This window comes from Ambystoma mexicanum, chromosome 4p, assembly GCF_040938575.1.
Source record: "Ambystoma mexicanum isolate Mex_15411 chromosome 4p, UKY_AmexF1_1, whole genome shotgun sequence".
NCBI lineage: Eukaryota > Metazoa > Chordata > Amphibia > Caudata > Ambystomatidae > Ambystoma > Ambystoma mexicanum.
In genome coordinates, this window is record NC_090927.1 from 63848949 (window position 1) to 63872164 (window position 23216).

Below are 23216 nucleotides of genomic sequence, written 5' to 3' on the forward strand. Positions count from 1 at the left end.
GGTTTCTCTCTTCGGCTGGTGCCTATCTTTGGGACAGCCTCCCTGCGCCTCTCAGTCTTGAGCCAGACCTCCTTAAATTCCAGAAACATCTTCCCTGCTAATCATCCCACTGCCACTGAGACGAGCAGCCTTGTCCTTCATGAACCTCACAAGTTACCAGGCCTTCTACCAAGTCGACACCAGCATCCTCCGCTCTTCAGAAATGCACTTGCGGGCCCACCACCTGGCAGCTTGCTCTAACCTAGCACTTAGCCAGTGGCCTCCCACCTTGGCACCCCTTGACACTTCCCTCCCGGGGTCCCACCAGCACTTACCTATACCTTTCTCACCCCCTTCATTCCTGCACTCCTCCTCACTGCACTTGCACGTCTGAATATCACAAGGCCTCTTAGGACTTCATCCATATATCTACTGTTATTTACTCCCCTTGCTCCCGCCCCACTCTTGCCTTGAGGCGCCTGGAAAGACCCTTTTGTTGTATAGGTGACTAACAAATGCTCAATAAAAAAAGAGATTGAAATCAGAATACAGCAAGGAGCATGACAAAATGTGGTCATGCTGGTCACATAATTCTCCATCTACTTACTCTAGACTAGAAAGCAGTGGAGACCTATGACAAATTCGGGCATGCTGAAAACATAGCAAGTCACGCCATCTCCGGAGTCTCAGCACCCATCCACATGCCTGACCTCATGGGTTGCTCTCTACCGGAACCTGGCCAGCCCGGCTAGCCCGGCTAAGCCTTATTTGGCCAAAAGCTCACATGCATTCTAATCTTACTCCATGACTTTCAACACTCTGGACTTCCGTGCACAGAGGGCATTCTCACTACCAGCGCATTGAGACTATAATAATGGTACAAGGCGCTATATAAATGACAAGTACAATACAAGACAATCATGAGACACACAAGGTTGAGAAATATGAATACATGTAGCTACTCTGTACGTAGCAGTACAAAATGTATTTTATCCTCCGTTTTGGTGAGTATGTGTACTGCTTTGCCCGTTACACAGTAAAAGCATTTGTTTTCTGCAAGTCCACCTGTCACCCTATGCTCCAGTGTCAAGTCCAACATCACCTGTAATTTGTAAATTGTTCTCTAGAGGGACAGATCACAAATTAGCACCCTGCGGTGGGTGGGGGAAGAGAAGCAAGTCAGGCTGCTCCGATTACAAACTGAATCTTCTGGTAGAGGTGCTCGCTCCGAGCCAGCCGCATTCTGATCAGCCGCTCCCCACTAGACCTCAATGCCTCTCCACACTAGACCTCAATGCCTCTCCCCAATAGACCTCAATGCGTCGCTCCACTAGACAAAAATGCCTCTTCCCATTAGATCTCAATGCCTCCCCCACTAGACAATAATGCCTCTTCCCACTGCACCTCAATGCCTCTCCCCACTAGACCTCAATGCCTCACCCCACTAGACACTAATGCATCTCCCCTCTAGACCTCAATACCTCTCCCCACTAGACTTCAATGCCTCTCCCCACTAGACAATAATGCCACTCCCCACTAGACCTCAATGCCTCTCCCCACTAGACAATAATGCCTCTTCCCATTAGATCTCAATGCCTCCCCCACTAGACAATAATGCCTCGTCCCACTAGACCAGAATGCCTCTTCTCATTAGACGTCAATACCTCTCCCCACTAGACCTCAATACCTCTTCCCACTAGACCTCAACGCCTGTCCCCACTAGACGTCAAAGCCTCTACCCACTAGACCTCAATGCCTCTCCCCACTAGTCGAACGCCTCTTCCCATTAGATCTCAATGCCTCCCCTACTAGACAATAATGCCTCTCGCCACTAGACCTCAATGCCTCTCCCCTCTAGAGCTCAATCCCTCTCCCCACTAGACACTAATGCATCTCCCCTCTAGACCTCAATACCTCTCACCACTAGACTTCAGTGCCTCTCCCCACTAGACAATAATGCCTCTACCCTCTAGACCTCAATGCCTCTCCCCACTAGAACTCAATCTCTCTCCCCACTAGACACGAATGCCCCTCCCCTCTAGACCTCAATGCCTCTTCCCACTAGACCTCAATACCTCTCCCCGCACCGCCCTACATTTGCCACAACCCAATTTCCCCCCTCCTTTTTTTCCCCCACTTACTTGAATGGCTACACTCCGATTGTGTTCTCTTTAGCTGCTACTGGCCACCTGTGCAACTGGAAATTGGACTAGATGAGCTCCTCTTTCCATTTCTGTGCCAACTACCTTGAATGATTTTTTTATTTGAAAGGAGAAATGCTTTGTGCGGTTTCTTCTGCCAAAATAAAGTCACTAGCACCTGGGCCGTTCCCTTGGGGTGCTAATGGCTACAAATGCTGCAGCCGTGGCGGCCATCCCAGGCCAGGTGATAATGGCCCTTAGCCCCCGTTAACGCCTTGTTACCTTGGGCTGCCACCACATGGACAGTTACAGAACTAACACCACCTTTGACCGCTAAATTCAAACGACATACCATACTAAATATCAGTGAACGAATCACATGACAATGGCATGTAGACAAGAAAACACAGCTGACCTATGAAAGGAATCATGATGTGTATGAGGTGCCTTACTGCAACAAATTGAGGACCATTTTCTGCTGGAAAAACTGCTGGCTGCAAAAGAAACCAAGGGATATCAAGGGTGTTCTATCCAACAACATGGCGTCCGGAGGTAAACAGTCAGTAATACCGGCATGTAGAATTCTGCACAGCCTCACTCTAGCAGAGGGCGTCACCCATGACGCAGGACTACTAGAAGATGACTTGCTTTTTGCATCAGCACTACACACTACCCATCACTGACCTCTCGCATCACCTGCAAGCATTCTGCCTATAGGTGGTGACTGAGCTGGATGTCCATTCTCAGATCCTACTGCAATGACTGTGACAAGGAATACTGTCAACATGGCAGAGATGCAAGTCGTTGCACTGGTACTCTTTAATGGCAATCTATGGTCCTGTGGGTGGTTGAAGGATGGGGCTTGTGTCTCCTGACGTGCATTTGTTGCTGAATGATAACAGTGTGTTTCGATCACTGTTACCCCCCTCACCCAGCTTCCCTGCCTAAAGGATCTTGCCCTTGTGGCCTCTCTGGTCCTAGGAAGTCAGTAGAAGGGAATATTCATTCCTGCATTTAATGCAACAACATACTCACATCATGCTCTATGGTATGGGCAGTGGGGCACACCGGCCTTGCCCCTGGGGAACCCCTGGATTCTGTGGCAGGTGACAGCGCCAAAATGCCCTGGAAATGGTGGGCATGGCACTTAACAAATAAGTGACACAGAATAAAGGGTATTGTGAACCGGATATTATGTTACTCCTCCATCATGCTCTGAAGATTGCCTGCACGCCTCTCAACATATCCATGATTGCCCCACAGGGGCGAGGGGGGGGTACTTCATGCACTGGACAGTTACTGCATGTTCTCAGTTATTTGCAGAGGGTTGACAAATTTGTATTTTTAAATTTAAGGTGTGCGGGTGATCTAGCCCACCTACATGGTGATCATGTGACCATCCAGCAGTTCAGGTGGCCTGAAAGAAATGGCTGTCCCTTTATCCGCCAGGGGTCTCACATCTCCTTTGGCTAAGGAGCTTGACACAGTTATGGAACATCAGCAGGCAGAATGTGTGGCTCCATCTCCAAGAGGAAATCAAACTGGTGTATCAGGATTGAGTGATACACATCATGTTGTCGAGGTGCCAAAGGAAAGGACTGACAATGTCATGGCTTGAAGTCAAACCTTTGATTGGGTTTCAAGAGTACCTCGACCTGGTATAAGCTTTTGCGATCAAAATCCTGTACTTCAAATTCAGACTAGGTATCCTCCCACTTGCTGGGTATGTGTCTTCCTGGTCTAGAGCCACCTCTGGCTAATACGGCTGCTGTCAGTACATATCTGAAATTATAAAGCACACACACTACACTGGTGCAAGGACACAATTGGGCGCTGTGGGGATCCGAAGAGGCCCAACTCTTCTGCTGCGCAACTATCACACAACATGTATATTTTGTGGTGTCTAATTATTTTAGTGGCGCTTGCACTAAAAGGATATCTTATAAGTTAATCATGCCCGTATCATTTATGCTTTACTACTTCTTAGTATCTATTTATGTGCAGTGCAATTCTTTTGCTCTCATTTTATTAAGTATGTTTTACCTTGTGTTCCTGATTTTCCCATGCCACGTGATGCAGGTCTGATCTAGTTTACAGGCCTTGCCCAAATCAGATCAAATAAAGCAAACTATTCAGAGCAATTGCATAGAAGGTGGGATCTCTATGGATCTGGCGGTTGTGTTCCTCCCACTGGCAGAGCTACCATATTATGGCACACAGCCCTGGTAATGACTAACAAGCAGCTAACACAAGCCAATCCCGATTATAGCGTTACGGAGATCAGCTAATATTTGTATGATCATGTGCTGTGCGTGGATCATACCCATGTGCATTCAGCATCAATGTTATATCTGCTGCCCCTGACCAACAGACGAGCTGAGGCTAGGCTCGTGCAAACAGCATAAAATGGATGACTTCATTCCTCTTAAAGACTAGCCTCCTTTCGGGCCACTCGTGCAGAGCTTCACATGCAACATTCCACAGAGGCCTCTCTTCTTCTTCTTCTTCTTCAACATCTACCTGGATACGGCATTGGGGCCCTCTACCCGGCTCTAGGAACCATGATGGGGTGGCTCAGCTGGGCCAGGAACCTCCCCAAGACAGTGAGACAGTTTTCTATCTGCTTTGTCCGACCTCGACATTGAACAACTTGTCATAGGTCCCATCCACGTCTTTGGTAATACACTTGATGTTATCTTCGCACCTACCACTCTCATTAAGAAGTTTCCACCTCTGAAAGTCCTCTGAACCGATCACTTTATTGTTCAATTGTTTTGTCTTTTCTCCCTCTGTATTGGCTGCTTTACCTCGCCCACCTACACGTTGCTGGCATTCCACTGATGTTACCATGTTTGTGTATTCGATCACCACCTCTTGCTCCATGGGGAATTGTTATCTGGAGAGACTTGAGAGTACACCAACCGTTCAAGTAGTTTAGAACGATAACGTAATAGAGAAATAGGACAGACATTTGAAACAAGCAGGGGGTCAGCCGTGGGTTTCTTTAGAATTGGAATAATAGAAGCATGTTTGACGGATGAGGGAAAAGCTGACGAGAGACAGATGTTAAGGAAAGAGGTAAGGTAGGAAAGTAAGGGATGGCTAGACTTTGGGAATAAGTGCTGATGGGATAGGCTCGTTGGGGGATGCAGTCAGGTGAGGTTTAGCCATTCGGAGAGAAGTCTCAGTATTGGTGATAGGGTCAGAGCAGAATTAGAAACAAGGGGAACTGGGATAGGAGAGACAGGAAGTGTAGGAGAAGAAGAGGCTTCAATATCAGAGCTGGAAGAAACAACCTTTCAAGTAATTGAGCCAAGTCAGAGGCTAAAAGAGTAGAGTTAACAGAGTAGTCAGGAGACAGTGGAGAGAATACACATGAGGGAATTTGAAAAAGACACCTAAGATGAGTTGACTTCGTGTGTAAGAGATCAGAAACATAAGAGCATTTAGCAGAAGATAAACGGTCATCACGGTGATAGTCAAAATGATAAAGAGAAAGTGATGAAACAGGGGAAGCAGACAGAGATGAAGTGAAAATCAAATCAAGACATGATCCAGAAATGTGGAAAGGAGGAGTAGAGAGAGGATATAAGAGGTGAGAATCTAGAATGGAGAGAAGTGGAAGAGCAGAATGGGTGAAAAGGAGATGAAGGTTGAAGTCTCCCAGGAGTAGTAGAAGGAAGAATAATAGAGAGAATATCCATGGTTTCACAAAAGGAGACCACAGATGCCTTCCTCTATTGGCTATTGTGCTGATTTTATCTTGCCTTCTTTATTGATTTATTGTTATCATTATGCGCAAACTATGGTGTCAGTGGATATTCCAGAGCAAGCTGGTCAGTGGCCATGTTCGGATGGACTCTGTGCCTCGATTAATTAGCTCTGATGTGTTGGAATAGTTGTTTGGACTCGCCTATACACTTGATGGAAAAAACATGATGTAAACTTGCTCTGGAAATGGAGGCGGCACCTTCCCTGTGGGGCTGCTCGGTTTGAGTAGTAAGACTGACTGAGGAGTTGCAAGATCTTTCCAGAAACACTTGATACCTAAGTGAACAAGGAAGACTGTGCCAGGGATGAGATTGGGATTTCCAAGCTCAATAAAAGGGACTAGGATACTGGGCTCACAAGGCCTTGGTATGGAACGTTCCTTAGTGTATTTTATTGCCTGTCATCTTTCATATGGGCAAATTAGTTTTGTTAAATATTATAAAAGCTCCAAGCTCTCAAGAAGGGATTATTTTATTTAAGAAAAGCAACCCGACATTAAAATCTCAAAAATTCCCTCTGGGTTAATCTCTAGTAGCACAACAATTTATGTTACAATATTTTCACTTTTGACAAGAAAATAAATTACTTACCTCTTGTTAATGTTCTTTCTGGTGGATGTTCCTCCCATGGATTCTCATCTATGATAGCTCATCTCCAGCACAGCTGATCTTCAGAAAATCTTCCCCCACCACCTGGCGCAGCACAGCTCTGCCCATGCCTCTACGCGCTCCATGCAGCACATGACGGTGGGGCCACTATATACGGATGTGCTGTGCCAGTGACCTACGATCCACCCATTTTCCCTATCACTCGGATGCTGTGTGACCACAGAACCAAAGGTGTACTGGCTATCCGCCAAGTCGGGCAGTTTGGAAGGGTGACGTGGAAGCCGCGGGAAGACTATGTTTATGTTTATTATTTGATAATGCGCACATAACCCAGGGGTAGCCGGGCGCAGCAGGTACAAGGTTACCTAAGCTTAGGTTGCATACAGAGTACATAAAAAACATAGCAATGCGGTACATACATGTCAAAGCAAGCAGTTGGAATGAAAAGCTAACATGCTACAGTATTGAGAGAAAGTACTACAAAGGTAAAGGTGTGAGAGTTGAATCATCTTAGATTAGTTTGCAAGGGTATCGTGGCCGTAGGGAGCCATGAGAGTTAGTTGTCGTTGGACCAGAGCCAGTTTTTTTACCTTGCATCTGAAGTTAGAATAGGGTATGTTAGCTCTCAGTGCAATGGGCAATGCGTTCCAGGCCTGGGCAGCTCGGACAGGGAAGCTTGCTCCGCCTGCTTTAGATCGTCTGAATCTAGGAGTTTCGAGCAGGTCGTGGTTGGAAGCCCTAGTGTGGTGACTGGATGATTTTCTGGTCAGTCTGGCCGAGATGTAAGGGGGTGCTTTGTTGTTGAGCCCTTTGTGGGTGAGCGATAATGTCTTCAGCAGGACTCTATCGCTGATTTTAAGCCAGTGGTGGTCTTTCCTAATGTTAGAAATATGTGCCCTGCGTGGTATGTCAAGGGCTGCTCTAAGAGTGTTATTTTGGAGGATTTGCAATTTCTTTATAATGATTTGTTGGCACCTGCATAGAGGGCATTGCAATAGTCCAATTTGGACATTACTAATGCGTTAGCTAGCATGATGCAGTTCGTTTTAGAAAGGTAAGGTCTACAGGTCCTGATTAATTTACAGGTGTACGTTGTAGATGATGCCAGGGTGTTAACTTGTTTTTTAAGAGATAAAGTGGAATCAAGGTAAAAGCCTAGGGTTTTTACCTCAGTAGCCACCTTGATAGTGTTCCCATCTATATTGAAATTGCGATAGTTGGGACTCATTTTTTTTTAGATTGGAGTCAGAACCCAGGATCAATATCTCAGTGTTGTCGTCATTTAGGCAGAGACCATGGGAGGCCATCCAAGCCTAAATGAGGAGGTAAATTTTGTTTACTAGAGCGGTGTCTTCGACAAAGTTGCCTGATAGAGGTATGAGAATCTGTGTATCCTCCGCGTAGTTGGTATAGGTTACCCCTAGTTTGTCAAGTTTGTCGAAGAGAGGCTTAGTAAAGATGTTGTACATTGTCGGGAAGACACATGAGCCTTGTGGGAAACCACAAGTGATCTGGATTGGGTCTGCTGCCGCTACAGGGGAGAACACTCATTGTACGGTTAGCTAGGAAGGATTGTACCCATGCTATAGCTTCGCTTGAGAAATGAGCGGCGGACGCTAGGTGGTTGCATAATACTGCATGATCCACTAGGTCAAAGGCCGCTCATAGGTCAAGGAGGAGGAGCATAGCTGTGGTGCCATTATCCTTCAACTCGTCGATTTGTGTTTTGAGGTCAATGAGGGCCGTTTCAGTACCGTGCAGTGGTCTGAAGCCCGATTGCCGTGAACCTAATAGTTGGTGTGTCTCCAAATAATTTTGGATTTAGGAGGTAGGCTACTGTATCGATAATTATAAGGAGAAATGGGACTGTAGTAATAGGCCTGTAGTTAGTGGGGATTGCTGGGTCGAGTGTCTGTTTTTTGAGTAGGGGCAGAACCCAGGATTCTTTAAAGTTAATGGGTACAGTACTCGTGCTAAAGGAGGCATTGATGAGTTTCGAGATGAAGGGTGCTAGATCTCTGGCTGCATCCTTGATGATTTGCGCAGGGCAGATGTCACCTTGGCAGTTCGATGGTTTGAGGGATAGAATGACCTTTTCAGTTTCCAATATGGAAATATTGGTAAACTTGAAGGATTTGCAGTTATTTTGGGTGGATGTGCTGGATATCTCCTTCAGTGGGGTGGTGTGAGTTCCATTAGGGGTCAGGGAGGCTTTTTTCTTAGCAATTTTAGATTGAAGGGTGGCGATTTAATTTGCTAGGGCATTTTGGATGCTGGTGCACCAAGATTTCTCCTTAGAGACATTGTCTGTAGGGGCAATGGGATTTTCCAATTCACGGAGAATGGTGAAGAGCTCTTTAGAATTTGAGTTCGCTTTACTGATTCTATCATTGAAAGATTCTTTTTTAGTATGAATTATTTCCTTTTTGTATTTTTTGGCGAAGTTGGCAAGTGTGGTTTTATTGTCACTAGAAGGCGTATGCCTCCAAATAGCTTGGAGTTTGCGTTTTTGGATGCGCATTTCTTTAAGATGGGGGTGAACCAGGAGTTAAGGTGAGTTTCACGTTTACTTTTATGGAGTTTGATAGGGGCGATCAAGTCTAGAGCTTTGGTCATTGAGTTGTTAAAGGACTCAACTAGCTTACTAGGGTTGGATTAATTGGAGCTAGCTGTGAGAGTAGGTAGATGTAGAAGGAGTTTTTCAGCTGTGATTTCTTTTTTACTTCTTGTAGGCAGGGGGGGTACTATTTTATTCTTGTTAGGTTTGGGGGGCTCGATGTTGGCTGTGAAGCATATAAGATAATGGTCCGTCCATATTTGAGGTAGTATACTAGAGATGGTAATGTTGCAGTTGTGGTTGGCTATCCAGTCTAATGTGCGTCCTTTTGTGTGTGTAGGAGCTAGGACATTTTGGGTAATGCCGTGGTTGTCTAGAATGGATTGGATAGGTTGGGCTTGTTTGTCTTCAGCGTCATTAAAGCCAAGGTTAAAGTCACTGAGTAGAAGGAGCTGAGTGGAGTCTTTGATGCCGTTAGTGAGGAGGCTACATAGGTCTTCCTCGAAGTTGCCTAGTGGGCCTGGTGGTCTGTACACTAGAAATACCGTTAGTGTGCTGTTATTTGAGATGGGTATTTTAGCTGAGAGAAGTTCGCACAATGCGATTGCTAGGTGTGGGGTGAATCTGGCAGCTAGCTGCGTTTTGGTTATGATGGCCAGACCGCCTCCTCTGGTATTAGGCCGGTCGACTCTTAGGATATTGTAATTATCCGGTATGGCAGTCATGAGGGCAGGACCGGCTGCATCATGGAGCCAGGTTTCCGTGACAGCAAGGAAATCTAAATCTATACCTCAGATAGAACATTACTAGGAGGCAAGTCATTTGTTCTTCTAATGGAGTCCTTCCTCCCACAGATTCCCCATCTACAATAGACTCCAAAAGCAGTACATGGATCTGGAGGTGGGAAGAGAGCAAGGACGCCACCCGTTCCAGAAAGTTCTGGAGGATCGGGAATCCAAGGGAGTAGTGCTTGGCGAATGTGTGCAGCAAGGCCCATTTAACAGGCTGGCAAATTGCCAGTAGTCTGGTAGAATGAGCCTCGAGCATACCTTTCCCAGCCCAATCCAAGCATTCCGAGATGCAGAGAATGATCCACTTTGACTGGGTCTGTCTGTTTGGTCATACCTCTGCCAGGACGGGCACTAGCATGACCAAGAAAAAGTTGGTCATCTTTCCGGAATTCCCTCGTCCGAGAGAGTAGCTAAGATCGTGCACCGGATCAGACAATGAAATTGTTCCTGTGCAATTGAAGGATGTAGGAAATAACACCTGAAGATGGATCTTTTAAGAGTATTGAAAATCCAGGGCTATCTTTGGAAGATAGTATGGTCTTACTCTCAACATCACTTTTCTGCGAAGTGTAACAGACAAAGCCTGGCGCTCATTACCCGCCTTGCGGAAGAATGACAATCAGACAAATCACCTTAAGGGTGAGCAATCTAGTAGAACATGAATGCAGATGCTCAATCGGAGCGCCCATAGGAAATGTCCAAACCAAATTCAAGTCCAACATTAGACTCACAAGCTGGCATAGGGGAAACAGATAGCACAATCCCCCAAAAAATTGCAGAACAGTGGGAATTGTGAAGGAAGAGTCTAGTTCAGGGGGTCCTTTTTAAAAATCGAGATAGCTGCCAGGTAACCAGGTTACCAGTGGCAAGCTGCAGGCCCATCAGGGCCAAGGACAGCAAGAAATCTAAAACAGATGAAAAAAGTATCAGTGGTACCGATCCCTCTTCCAACACCAATCAGAGAATTCACGCTACCTGCAGGCATAAATAGACTTAGTGGCCTTCCTCTGAGCTCAGAAGAGTACATCCAGCCTCACTCCTTGTGCCTCCCAACAGCCAAGCATGAAGATTCAGGCTGCTGAAGTTTGGGTGGTGGACCTAGCCATCCAATTGGGAAAGTCTGTCCACCATCCTCGAAAGAAGCTACAGAGGGCAGATGGACATGTCCAGCAAATACAGGGACCATGTTCTCCGAGCCCAGTCTGGGAATATTAGGATCAACATGGAGCCAAACAGGCGCAGTCTCTTGAGAACCAGCAGTATGACAGGCAGGGTGCAGTGGGAACACCTAGTGCAGTTGGAATGCCCAGTCCACTATCAGGGTGTCCTTTGAGCAAAACAATCACACTTCCTTTTCAAAAAGGAAGCAAGGAGATCTACCAGAGGAGTTTTCCACTGGGAAAAAAATCTCTTCCAGGTCTTCTTAGCAGAGCTCCCACTCGTGGGAGGCTGAAGTCTATCTGATCAAGGATCGGCTGTGACAGCAAGGTGCGCTGCCATCAGAGATATTCTACAGGGTTCTATGTTCTTACATCGCCAGGTATTTATTTTACAGAGCTTTATATCAAAAATGTATGTTGGGCCCTAATAACTCCCCCCCCCCACCCACCAAACCTCCGTTGCTATCATCTAGTCCCTATTCCCCACACTCCCTTAACCCATAGACTCCCTTACACCCCCACACCTATTTTTCAATTGAGTTTTTACAGCCGAACATTTTCGGCGAAACACTCAGCGAAAAAAAACCTGGCAATGTAACCTCTCTAGAGCACAGAACCACACAGCTGCATTACTTCTCTGCAAACGGGGCGGTCAGGGGGCGTTGAATACAAGGGAGACGATTCCCCTGTTGGTCGACCTGTAAGGTCCAAGAATACGATGTGGTGCAGAACCATTATGAGATCAACTGGAAGAATCTCCTCCCACAAGTGATGGTAAAGAAATTAATTCCACAGACCTGGTCATCTACCGTGTGGCCCCTTCCAAGGGGGGCATAGAAGGCAGAGGCACAAAAACCACCACCACTGCCAGCTCTCACTAGTGGCTACTAGACAGCAATGCCCAAAGACTTTTCAGTCATCTTAGAGGAAACCTATGGAAAGAGTTGTCACAAGGCATAGTGAGGAGCTTAACTTGTGTAAACCGGGACACACTCCTCCAGGCATGATGCCTCAAAATCATGCCAGTCGCCATCACGTGCCCTAAAGAGTCAGCCGTGTCTAGACCACAGTGTAGGATCTGGCGGCAAGCTTCTCTGCCATTGTGCACAATGCCCCCAAGCCCCCCCTCTCACCTCTGCTTCTGGGAGGTGCATGGCTGCACACCCACTGCCAACTAAAGGCCAAAAGAGAATTTGGCCAGGGTACATTAGGCCTTAATCACCATGAGGGCGGGACTGCCTGAAACAAAAACATTCTCTCAGTGGAGGAATGAGCAGAAAGGAAAGCCAAGTCCAAGGGTTCCAGTCAATGTTTCCACCAAAGCCCCTGTGCACAGTCGCAACTGAGACATGTTTCTCCCAAGCTTCCAGCACAGGGACAACTACTGCCATGTCAAAAGGCAGGAGTGTTTATTTCTTGGGCCCCTCATCAAGAATGATAGGGAGCTCATACTGGATTTTAGGCCTGGATAGGGCCAGACAGCCCCAAGGTGCCAACCACCTTAGCCATCTGGCGCTGACAAGATTTCTAAAGCCTTCCCAAATTTGGAAATAGGAAAAGGTTCAGCTCCAGTGAAGCATCCAGGCCACTGGTGTCCTGGAGACTTGTAGCCAAGGTCAACACATCCTCTGGCTCTCCGTATAAATCCTCAGAGTATTCTACTTCTTCTTGGCACAAGGGTTCCATTTCAAATGGGATCACATGACACCGTCTTCGTCGAAGGTCTGGTCCAGAAGGCTACCATCGGGAGAGGAGCACAACTTTGCTTGGCACGGACACCACCGAGGTAGAGGTGTGCACAGGTCTCAGAGGCAGAGACTAATGGTGCCAGGAGGGCTCTGCACCTATAGGTGCCAGAGCCACAGCCTTAGGCGCATAGTAGTGTTTCCCAGATTCCCTGCCAGCGGGAAGAGTCGCAGTGGGCCCCAAGGGAGGCAATGGGGCCGCCAGTGACAGGACCAAGGCCGTCTGGGTCTTGGCGAATATGTCAAACATCTTTAACCTGAAGGCCTCTCATCCCACAACAGTAGAGGATTGGGTCAGGAATAGTACAGGTGAGTAGGTTTTCGGGGGACTCCCTTGATCAGGGACCTTCCAAGAGGAAGAAGAATGATGTAGAGAGGAACTGCTCTGCAAGCAGTGCTTCTCCTTGTGCGCTGGCGACCGGTTCTCTGACCGACGCTGTGCACACTCAACCAAGATCGCAAGTCATTTCTGGCGCAGGCATGTAGAGGAGTCGGGCAGAGCAGATGCAGAACAGCTCTTCACTCCTATGGTGGCAGAAAAGATTCAGAAAATCAGCTGCACTGAAGCCAACATATCATAGTACCTGAAAACACAGGATCACCGAGACAAACCAGAAGAAAGGTTGGTATCGTCTTTCTAACCCGTAACAAGATATACACTGTACATGAGTTTTACTGATGCCTGATAGATGCCTTTTGGTTGTCCTCTGCCTATAGGAACTCCCCAGTGTCCTAACACCGGTGGCACCAGTGATGCAGGGCCTGGGGGGGAGCGGGGTGCTGCGGGAGTGGTGTGGGCGTGCCGTGGGATGCCGAGGACACCTCTACGGGCACCACTGCCGGAGCCGCCTGCACTGTCGCAGTGCCGGCCCCTCTCGGGTTGGTCCGGTTCGCTGACGATGCGGCAGAGCGGGACAGGCTTGAGGACAGATGGTATGCGAGGTGACCCCGTCCCCTCCGAGGCTCGTTGGCGGCCGACCTCAAGAACCCGAGTCACATGCATGGACCGGCGGGTCAGCGTCGGAGGGGAGAATAATATCCAGCAACCCAACGCCATAGATCACAGGCAGCTCTCCTCACCTGTACAGCCAATGGGTCCCGGTCATCTCGCACGGCTATCCCGCCGAAAGGAAAACACCAAGACGCCATATGCAGGGGGCAGAACCTACATGAGGCTTACATGCTGTGCTGCACACGTGGACAGCGGCAGCAACCAGGAGACTGGGGGCTTGGTGGGAGGTCCTAGTACAACCAACAGGACAAAGGGAGCAGGAAGGGGGAAGCAAGCTCTTTTTCAAGGGGGAGGGCTCCCAGTGTATCAACCAATCAGTGGGAGGGGGAAAGGACTGGTCCCTGATTGGCCCTCTTACAAGCCTATGACTGAGAATAAAAGGGACCGGCCTAATGACGATTCTGTTGCTCATTGCAGGGAGAAGGAGAGGAGTGTGGAGGTGACTGGTGGGCCTATCTGGGCCCGAGTGAGTAGGAGAAGCCTCACAAGGAGTAATTACCCCAGACTTTGAACCCCACAGTGAAGTAACTGTGCAAGAGCCTGTGGTCCTTTTTGTTTGATTCTTGAACATGGACAGTGCTTTGAATAAAGTTCTCTCTAGCATCCATACCGGCTCCTGTCCCGATTCTCACACACTGCTTACCATTTCTATGCGAGGCCGAAAAGAAATCTTGATGAGCAACATTGTTTGGTACTATCATACTACATTGGGTTAAGGGGAAGAAAGAATAGCAACAATAGCTTGAACCACAGGGACCTATTCTTGGAACAATTTAACTATATTGGCTGTGTAAGGCTGTTTTGCATACAAATTGGGTCACGCCCAGGTGGCTCCATGACCAAATGATTTGAACATGCTTAATTAAATAATGTATCCATAACGGCTTAGCAAAATCAATGCCGTTTAATGGATCAGCTACAAGTGACTGTAAACCAACTCTTAATGAACACAATACGGACATGTTCTTTCACATGATACATTTTTTGTAGTCCGTAAGGCTCAAGAGGAGGGGCATACCTCGAAACGCGCCAGCCAGAAAAGCGAATTTTAACATTGTATTGTTTTGTATTGACTGCTATTAAAATACATTTTTTTTGCTATTTGAAGTAAATGGATGTCTTTTTAATTGAATAACTATCGTAACAACAAAAAGTGGATAAGTACGCATTCTAATTTTTGGCTGTTTTGTACAGTATTTGAAAGTGTGCAGGAGGATTCGACTTTTGGATCTTCTTCTCTTCTCTTCTTTCTTGCTAACACATCATAGATCAGCAATCCATGGGAGGAAGGAATCCGTTAGAAATATTAAAGCTTACTTTATGTATGAAAATATTTGCCAAATCTATTCCTTCCCCTTCCCTGTTATATTAGTAATATTGCAGCAAGAGTATCAATTAAAATGTCCAACACTCATCTCCCGCAGGCAGAACTGGCATTTTAATGCGAGCAGGCAATCACATTTGGCACAATAGAGCAATTCTGTAGTCTAGTGGGTGTGATACTCGGTGCAACAGAAAGTTCTCAAGTTTGCTTAAGAGCCTGCTCAATGGCTGCACTTCGACCCACACAGACATGAAAACATATTAGAAACATGAAACATTTATACTGGCTTCTTTTTCATAGCTGCTGATTGTCCAGTACATCCTGGGCTATAAATCCTAAAGGTTTGGCAAAAGCGCTGGCTCTAGTGTCCTTTTTGGGAGCGGCCTCAAAGTGTCCTTTGGTGTTGATGGTCAGTCTTACACTGCGATTGCTCATGCACTTCAAGTAAAGGATCATTGACCAATGGAATCTCTTGACTCGCTTCTGTACGATAGCCAAGAGACCACGTACCCAAACCTTCCCAGTAGCTTGGCCCCTCCAGAAGACCTCCACCAACTTGTCTCCCCTGTTTTGCTGAGGGCAGGTGCAGGGCGAAATTCCAGCCAGCATACATGGTGGGAGAGGTTTGGAAGTCCCAATACAAAAGTACTAGTTTAAAGTTGGGTCTGTCGCTGTTTCAGGGTTTGCACCTGTTGTACTCAATGGAGCTGTAGATGGAAACACTTACATGGCAATCATACTTTTCCTCATGTGTTTGTTGCACACCATTGCAGCAGTTTCACTTCTAGAGGTGACTTCCTCTCTGTGTCCTACAACAGGCACGCCTCACTTCGTACAAGTGTGCCTTGAGTAGATGGACGTTTGCTAAACATCACACTCATAGTGGAGGTCGCCATTGAAGCCAGGCATTGTTCTCTGTTGGTAGGTGGTAGATACCACGATGAGTACTTGGCACACTTAGATGAAAGCATTCATAAGCGAAGGGCATCTATGCTCTGGCCTCATCTTTATGGACCACTGGTCTCTCAATCCATCGCATGCTCACGGGCCATTTCAGTATATCACAGTCGTAATCTCGCTCACACTTGGTCTCTGCCGCTCGCTGCACCTGTGGTGACTTTTCAGGTGGTCGATCAGGCTGGACTTTTGGCGAAAGCTTTGACAACATCCGGAGCAAATAAACGGTTTCTCCCCAGAGTGTGTTCTCTGGTGGGACTTGAGGCTGGAATTCACACTGAAGCCTTTGCTACAGACAGGACACTTGTATGGTTTCTCACCCGTGTGGACCCTCACATGCACCTTGAGATGGGATGATTTTGTGAAACCTTTGCCGCATGCCTTGCACTGGTAAGGCCTCTCCCCTGTGTGAGTTCTGAAGTGAAACTTGAGGTATGCGTTCGTGATGAAGCGTTTATCGCACTCAGAACATTTGTAAGGCCTCTCTCCAGTGTGATTTCTCTGGTGCACTCGTAGCTTATAGGAATTTGAGAAGCTTTTCTCACACTCGTCACACCAATACTTGGCCTCTTCAGAGTTACTTCTCTGAGTAGTGTTCGAATATTGCACTTGGGTCGATATTGCCCCACACTCTGCACTAGTGACATCTTCATTAGTCATGTGACTCTTCTGATGTCTGATGGCATGGGCCTCCTCGCTGAAACCTTTCCCACACAAAGGACACTGGTAAGCCCTTTCCTTTGGATGGGTTTTATGTCCAAAAAGAGGAATTGTCTGCTCATCAGAATCATACTCGTATTCAAAGGATCCATCCAGGAGAGGCTTGGCATGGCTTCTGGTCTGCGTCTCTGGGCTCTGCTGTAGTTGGAAGATGTCCTCTTCATCAAGATAGAACGGAATGTTCTCTGGGGCTTCTTCCAGTGTCGGGCCATTGCAGGGGATGCTTTCCATGATTTCGTGAAGGTTTCCCACTGGGTCTATAGACAGGGGCCCATAATCTACAAGATCAAAAGGAAACTTGAGTCATCAAGCACGTTCTATTCTAAAGAGAAACACAAGAAATACAGAGTCCCACTGCTAAGGAACACAATGGTACCTGTGTATCGGGAGGCTGAAAGAGCCCTGAATTCCAAGAGATGTCAGTGCGTGGATTTATTCCCTTTGGCACACACGAAATCTAAGAACCCTTTACTGGGTTGGTTTTTATAATCATTTATAATGTATGACAAAAGTAGACAGAACTAGAAACACATCCTTGTTAAAAGAAAATAAATGATGATTTAAAAAATAAAATAAAAACTGCATACTAAATTAATTATTTTAAAGATCTACTTTTGTTCAGGATACAAACAGAAATTTTACAGAGCACTTAAAGTCCTTGGCTCAAATCCTAAATAAATAACTGCACATGCTTCCAACAACAATAACGTGTCATTTATACAGCGCTGTCGCCAAAGGGCTTTACAAAGAACATTTGAATATACAATTAATACCCAACCAACCTTGCAGCAATGAACGGCTATGTTGGCATTGCCAGGATTTGCAGATCATACACAGATATCCGCATCAAGCACTTAAACTGCTTAGCCAGCTAACCAGCATACTAAGTTAGAAATATGCTCCTCAATAGCACTTTTCGCCCACTCCCTTGAGACCAGAAAGGATGAGGAGCTGAATTATAGACAAGGTTTCCAGATGATTACAGAGCGCATTAGCAAACACCTTTTCTTCGGGCCATCCTCTAGCTGCCAGTAAACCCAATAAAGGGGATTTTAACATTTTAGCCTGAGCACTAAACTACCCACCTAGTGAAAGAAAAGCCACAGATCCACCACAAACTAGAAGTGAATAAGTAGGCGTGGAGGAACACGAGTGAAGGCTATAGATGCACTCAGGATTACATAGTTGGTTCTTTCAAGTCATAAGATTCCTCGCTACCATTGGGGCTTTATCACACAGGACCCATAAACATTTGTCGAAGCATATCAAAGGCCTCTAATTAACAGTTGATCTAGTCGGCAATGATACCTTTGGGGGATTTCTCTCCCCAACTAGTAGAGGGGTACAATGATAGTCTGATTCTTAATATCGTCCCCCTCCTCGTTTCCATGCTTTGTATAGCTTCCTGCCTTTCACAATTGCTGGGGACGTTCAAGCCACATCAGTTCTGAGTCTAGGCACAGGTCTTCCTACAGAACGTGCCCACTGCAGCTGCTCCATCCTCATAAAGCCACTACGGATCCACCTGCACATCTTCTCCAGTGGCATCTGTCCTCCTCCAACATCGTCTTGGGTAGTTGCACAATAAAACAGGTTGGGCAAGAACAAACAGGGTCCTGTTTCTTGCGCCTCTGCACTCTACAGAAGCATGACGTTTAGCCATTAACGATCAAAGTGCCTTTCTATTTCTAGAACCAGAATAGTTAAACTAGTGTGTTCATCAGGGGTTCACACAAAGGTCTATATAGATGGAACAACAACATTCCACAGCGAGATGAACCTTCTGCTAACTGACAGATCTGAGCAATGTTCTGGCAAAGTTTTCAACCTATTCTTGAGACCTTCACCAATCCTCCCACCCTATATGAGTGGCAATACAAAGTTGGAAGAAATAGCTAAAAGAAAGTCCAGAATTTGATCAGAAAAGGAGTCAAGAGCTGCCAATGTCAACAGAAGAGGAGACTTGAAGAATCCGATGGCCCTTGGAAAGCAGTTTGCCATAAGAGATGCTGATCTAAAACCATCCAGATGTTGCGTTTTTAATCATATGAATGTTAGCAAATTACATTTTTGTAACATGTTAAAAATGTGTTCCAAACCAAGGAAAGAAAAAGAGGAAAGTCAAACATGAAAATAGCACGAAAGAAAGTAAAGGAATATGAAACCAAAAAGGAAGACTAACTAGAAGCAAAGGAAGAGTGGATGAAATCACAAAAGGAAGGGACCCTAAAACGGATTTATCAACCCTTCAGTCATATCTTTTAGTGACAACCATGTGCTGTGCAACAGTCCTACATGGCTTATTGTAATACAGATAGTGACTTCTCAGGTCTTTAGAACCTGAACCTCATTTACCTTCCCCCACTTTTTTTGTTACTGAGACGAGGAAGAGGGAAGGTAGTAATGAGGATGACTAGACACAGTAAGACAACCCCACGTTCTAGTCTTTGAAAACTGCATGGGACATTTAAAAGGACACAGGTGACCCGAGTTGGAAGGAGCAAGCGCAAGCTGCCGAACACACAGGAAGGCAAAGCGGGAAGGCACAGCTCACAAGGCGCACTGCCAGTCAACGGCCCGGCAGCGCAGTCACCGGTGAAACATGAACACCACTGAAGCTGCATAGAGTCGGTAAGCCAAGAGAGAGTGAGCAGGTTACCGGGGCGCTTCTGGGCGAATTACGTGTACTACGCGAGAGAACCTAAGTGAAGGCAGTGCAATCCTTACTGACATTCACATCGTCCTACATGGCTTATTGTAATACAGATAGTGACTTCTCAGGTCTTTAGAACCTGAACCTCATTTACCTTCCCCCACTTTTTTTGTTACTGAGACAAGTAAGAGGGATGGAGTAATGAGGATGACTAGACACAGTAAGACAACCCCACGTTCTAGTCTGTGAAAACTGCACGGGACATTTAAAAGGACACAGGTGAACCGAGTTGGAAGGAGCAAGCGGTAGCTGCCTAACACAGAGGAAGGCAAAGCGGGAAGGCACAGCTCACAAGGTGCACTGCCAGTCAACGGCCCAGGAGCGCAGCCACCAGTGAAACATGAAGAACACTGAAGCTGCATAGAGCCGGTAAACCAAATAGCGGAGGATCCATGGCTGGTTAGTGAACCAGGCAAGCAGGGAATCTGGGACTCGCACCCAAGCAAAAAAAGTGGCGATACCCTGGTAGGCGAGTAAATCAGGGGTAAGAAGATAAAGGATAAAAAGGGAAGCTACATACCTCTTTTCCAGAAACAGGGAACAATATCTAGGCAGGAGAGTTTACCAGGAAAAGAAAGGAGGATTGAGAAAACTCAGGGGTCAAAACCCCTGTATATTAAAGTGTGTAAAAGAAAAGGGAAGACTCATACCCCTTTACGGATTCAAGGGAACTGTGTTTTGACACAGGAAGAATGTTCCCACTTGAGCAAATTGGAACTGTGATCATATCGAAGCATACCAAGAGAAAAGAGAACATGTTAAGTTGGAAAAAAAGAGGAAAACAAATCCCCCCCTGGCCCCTTTTTTGTGAATGGTAAGTAAAACCATCAGTGGAGGGGAAACTGAAGGAGTGAAAGGGGGAAGAGTCGTTCTCCTTAAAGATTGTGACTATTTTGAAAAGTAATGAAAAATCTGTGGAAGAACCAGGCGAAACATAGGGGAAGGGAAAACCCAGTTTTCCTGTTGTAACTATATTTCTTTCCTTTTCAGCGTCGTAAAACTGTTTGTTCCTGACACGGATGTTCCTTAGTTGTGTTGAGGAAGAGAAACCCCTCTTAGGGTTAGGGACAGATAGGACTTCTACAACCCCTTTTTCTTGTATGATAAATAAAAGTTCAGAGTTAACACAGAACCTGTTACTGTGTCCGAGACTTACTCTTGACCCGTTACCGGACATTTTGTGGCCGTATGTAGGGGGTGACGGAAATAGACGCAGTGTGAAGTGTGTGCAGACTCAAAATGAAGAGACAACATAAAAAGTAGTAACAATGGTAAAGGGCAAGGGAGGTAAACATGTGTTTACAAAAGACTGGAAAGACATGCAATAGATGTTCAACCCGTGGTCCCCATCCACAATCATCACTAAGGAAAAGTGGTCAGAGATGTGTAGGAAGGGATACAGTGCTAAATAATACAGGTCAGAAATCCAATGGGTTTTGAAGCATCTACTATTATAATGCAAAGGTACACAAATGCTCTTATAGAGTTTAAGGTATGTAAGGCAGTCATCTAAGTATAAGTAGCAAAGAAAGGTGTGAATGTTTTGGGGTGGGAAGACCAAGCTAAATTTGAAATACAAAAACAGTACAGGGAGCGACAAACCAGTGTCAGTGGTAATTTGAAAAGGCGGTAGGGGTAAGGAAATTAGTATTAAAGAAATTCAACAAGGGGAAGAAAGAATGCGATTTCCAAAAGTATTTAAGGAGGCAATTGAAAATTAAAAGGTTATGTCCATAAGAAAGTCCTCAAATCAGATGCGGATCCAGCATCTCATTTCGCAAGAAGTATTGCCATTTCTTTGAGAGAGGAGGCAAGGAAAGAGACTGATACTGAAGAAGGAAGTGATGGGACCAAGTTTCCGAATGGGTTTTTCTTGTAGTGGTAGCTCAGCAATCTAATGGAAAAATATGGGTGTGTGTGGATTTGAGGGAATTTATTAGGAACGGCTAATGAAAGGAAAAATACACTTTCAGTAAGATCAGAAATGTTAAATTTGATAATAACTGCTGACATATTCTCTGCATGACAGATCTATCAGCAGCATTTCATCAGGTCCCAATACATAAAGAGTCAAGGAAATACACATTTATCAATCCGTTTTGAATTTACCATTACTTAAGAATGCCTTGCAGATTAGCATCTGCAGATCTACGTGAACATTGCATTCATGACTGCAAATTCAAAAACAATGCACTGCTTAGAACAACGTTTTTATGTGAAAATAAATGCAGAGGGAGGACCCCCCACAGTCCCTCTACATCTCTCCTCACTCTAACCCAACCCCATTATCGCATGAAATCGCTATAAACAATGCAATGTTTTCCTGTTTGCAGTAATCGTCTGCGCAGTAATGTGGTGATACCGCATCTGCAGCTGCAGTATTCCAACGTATCATGTCCCACATGTGTGGTGATGTAGGGGCGACATTATTCCAAGAGGACATAATATATGGTTGTGGCGTAAAGAAACATGATGAAAGATTGTGTATGGTGTTGGAGGAGAAAGTGTTAACTGTGGAATACAACAAATGCAAATATTGCAAGGAGAGGAAGTGAACTATTTAGGACACACTATCAAGGGGTGGTTACAGACCAAGGCAGGTATTATAAAGGCAGTCAGGGAAGCATCACCATCAGGGAATAAGGAGGGGCAGGGGTGTGCTTGTTCTTAGGATTACCTCAATACTACAATAGATGCATTAAGAGATTTGCACAGATAACGCATCCGTTGAGGGAACTAATGAAGAAGTTTATGTGGAGCGAGAGTTGCGAGCAAGCTGTAGAAGAATTGAAGCAGATATGTGATGCCCCCTTTTTAGGGGGATTTACCCTTGGAAGGAAGTCAATCAATGGGGTTGCTAGTTTCAAGGGACTATGTGCTGTGCTATCACAAGAACAAGGAGCTAGGGAGAGGATCAAATGTTTCCTTTTCTGCTGTTACCAATACTAAAACACGCTCCTCAGTTATTGGGAGAGCGCCTTTAGCATACTGTTGAGTAGCAGGGCATTTACATCAATATGTCTGTGGGAAGAGTGTATTCTTAGTTTATTTGATAATGCGCACCAGCCCTAGGGCAGCTGGGCGCAGCAGTACCCAAAGTCTCGAAGCTTAGTTACAGTGCCTGCCACAGGCTGATATATACATGTAAATACAAAGTAAACTACAGTATATAATACAGTACAGTCAGTTGCGAGGGGTAAAAAAAAAAATAGATGGAATATCTTAACATATGCATAGCAGGATCAGGCTTAACATTGCATATATTAGGTGCCGTAGTGGTCAGGGAAGTATCAAGAGGGTAGAATGGCCATGGGGGGAGGAAGGTTAGAGGTTGTTGGTATGAAGCCATTTGAGAGCGTTATTTCTAAATCCGGCATAAGGTACTGGGCATCTGAGGTCAATTGGGAGTGTGTTCCATGATTGTGCAGCTTTGACCGGGAAGCTGGTTCCTCCCGCCGTAGTCAGTTTATATCTAGGGATTTCAAGCATAAATGTGTTTGCAGATCTCGTGGGTCGGGTTGAGGATCTCCTGGTGATTTTTTCAGATAGGTACGGAGGTGCTAGATTATTTAGGCATTTGGAAGTGATGGATATAGTTTTAAGGAGGATTCTGTCCTTTATTTTAAGCCAGTGGGCCTCTGTACAGTATTTAGAGATATGCTCTCTGCGTGGGATGTTCAGCGCTGCTCTTAGGGCGTTATTTTGCAATCTTTGAAGTTTGTCAGTGACAGACTTGTT

The 23216-nt window shown here is 45.9% G+C and overlaps 1 protein-coding gene across 4 annotated transcripts in view; it reads right to left on the reverse strand.

Annotated features, from left to right (window-relative positions):
• The window catches only part of LOC138452992 (zinc finger protein 383-like), a 700934-nt gene that overhangs the window by 116704 nt on the left and 561014 nt on the right, over nt 1-23216 (reverse strand). The window contains exon 9 of one of the 4 annotated variants that reach the window (XM_069605381.1): nt 15181-17043. The exons of the other annotated variants lie outside the window; for them this stretch is intronic. Within the exon in view, the coding sequence (XP_069461482.1) occupies nt 16142-17043 (902 nt within the window). The 3' untranslated portion in view covers nt 15181-16141. Of the gene's footprint in view, nt 1-15180; nt 17044-23216 lie in introns of those variants that run through there. 4 annotated transcript variants of the gene reach the window in all.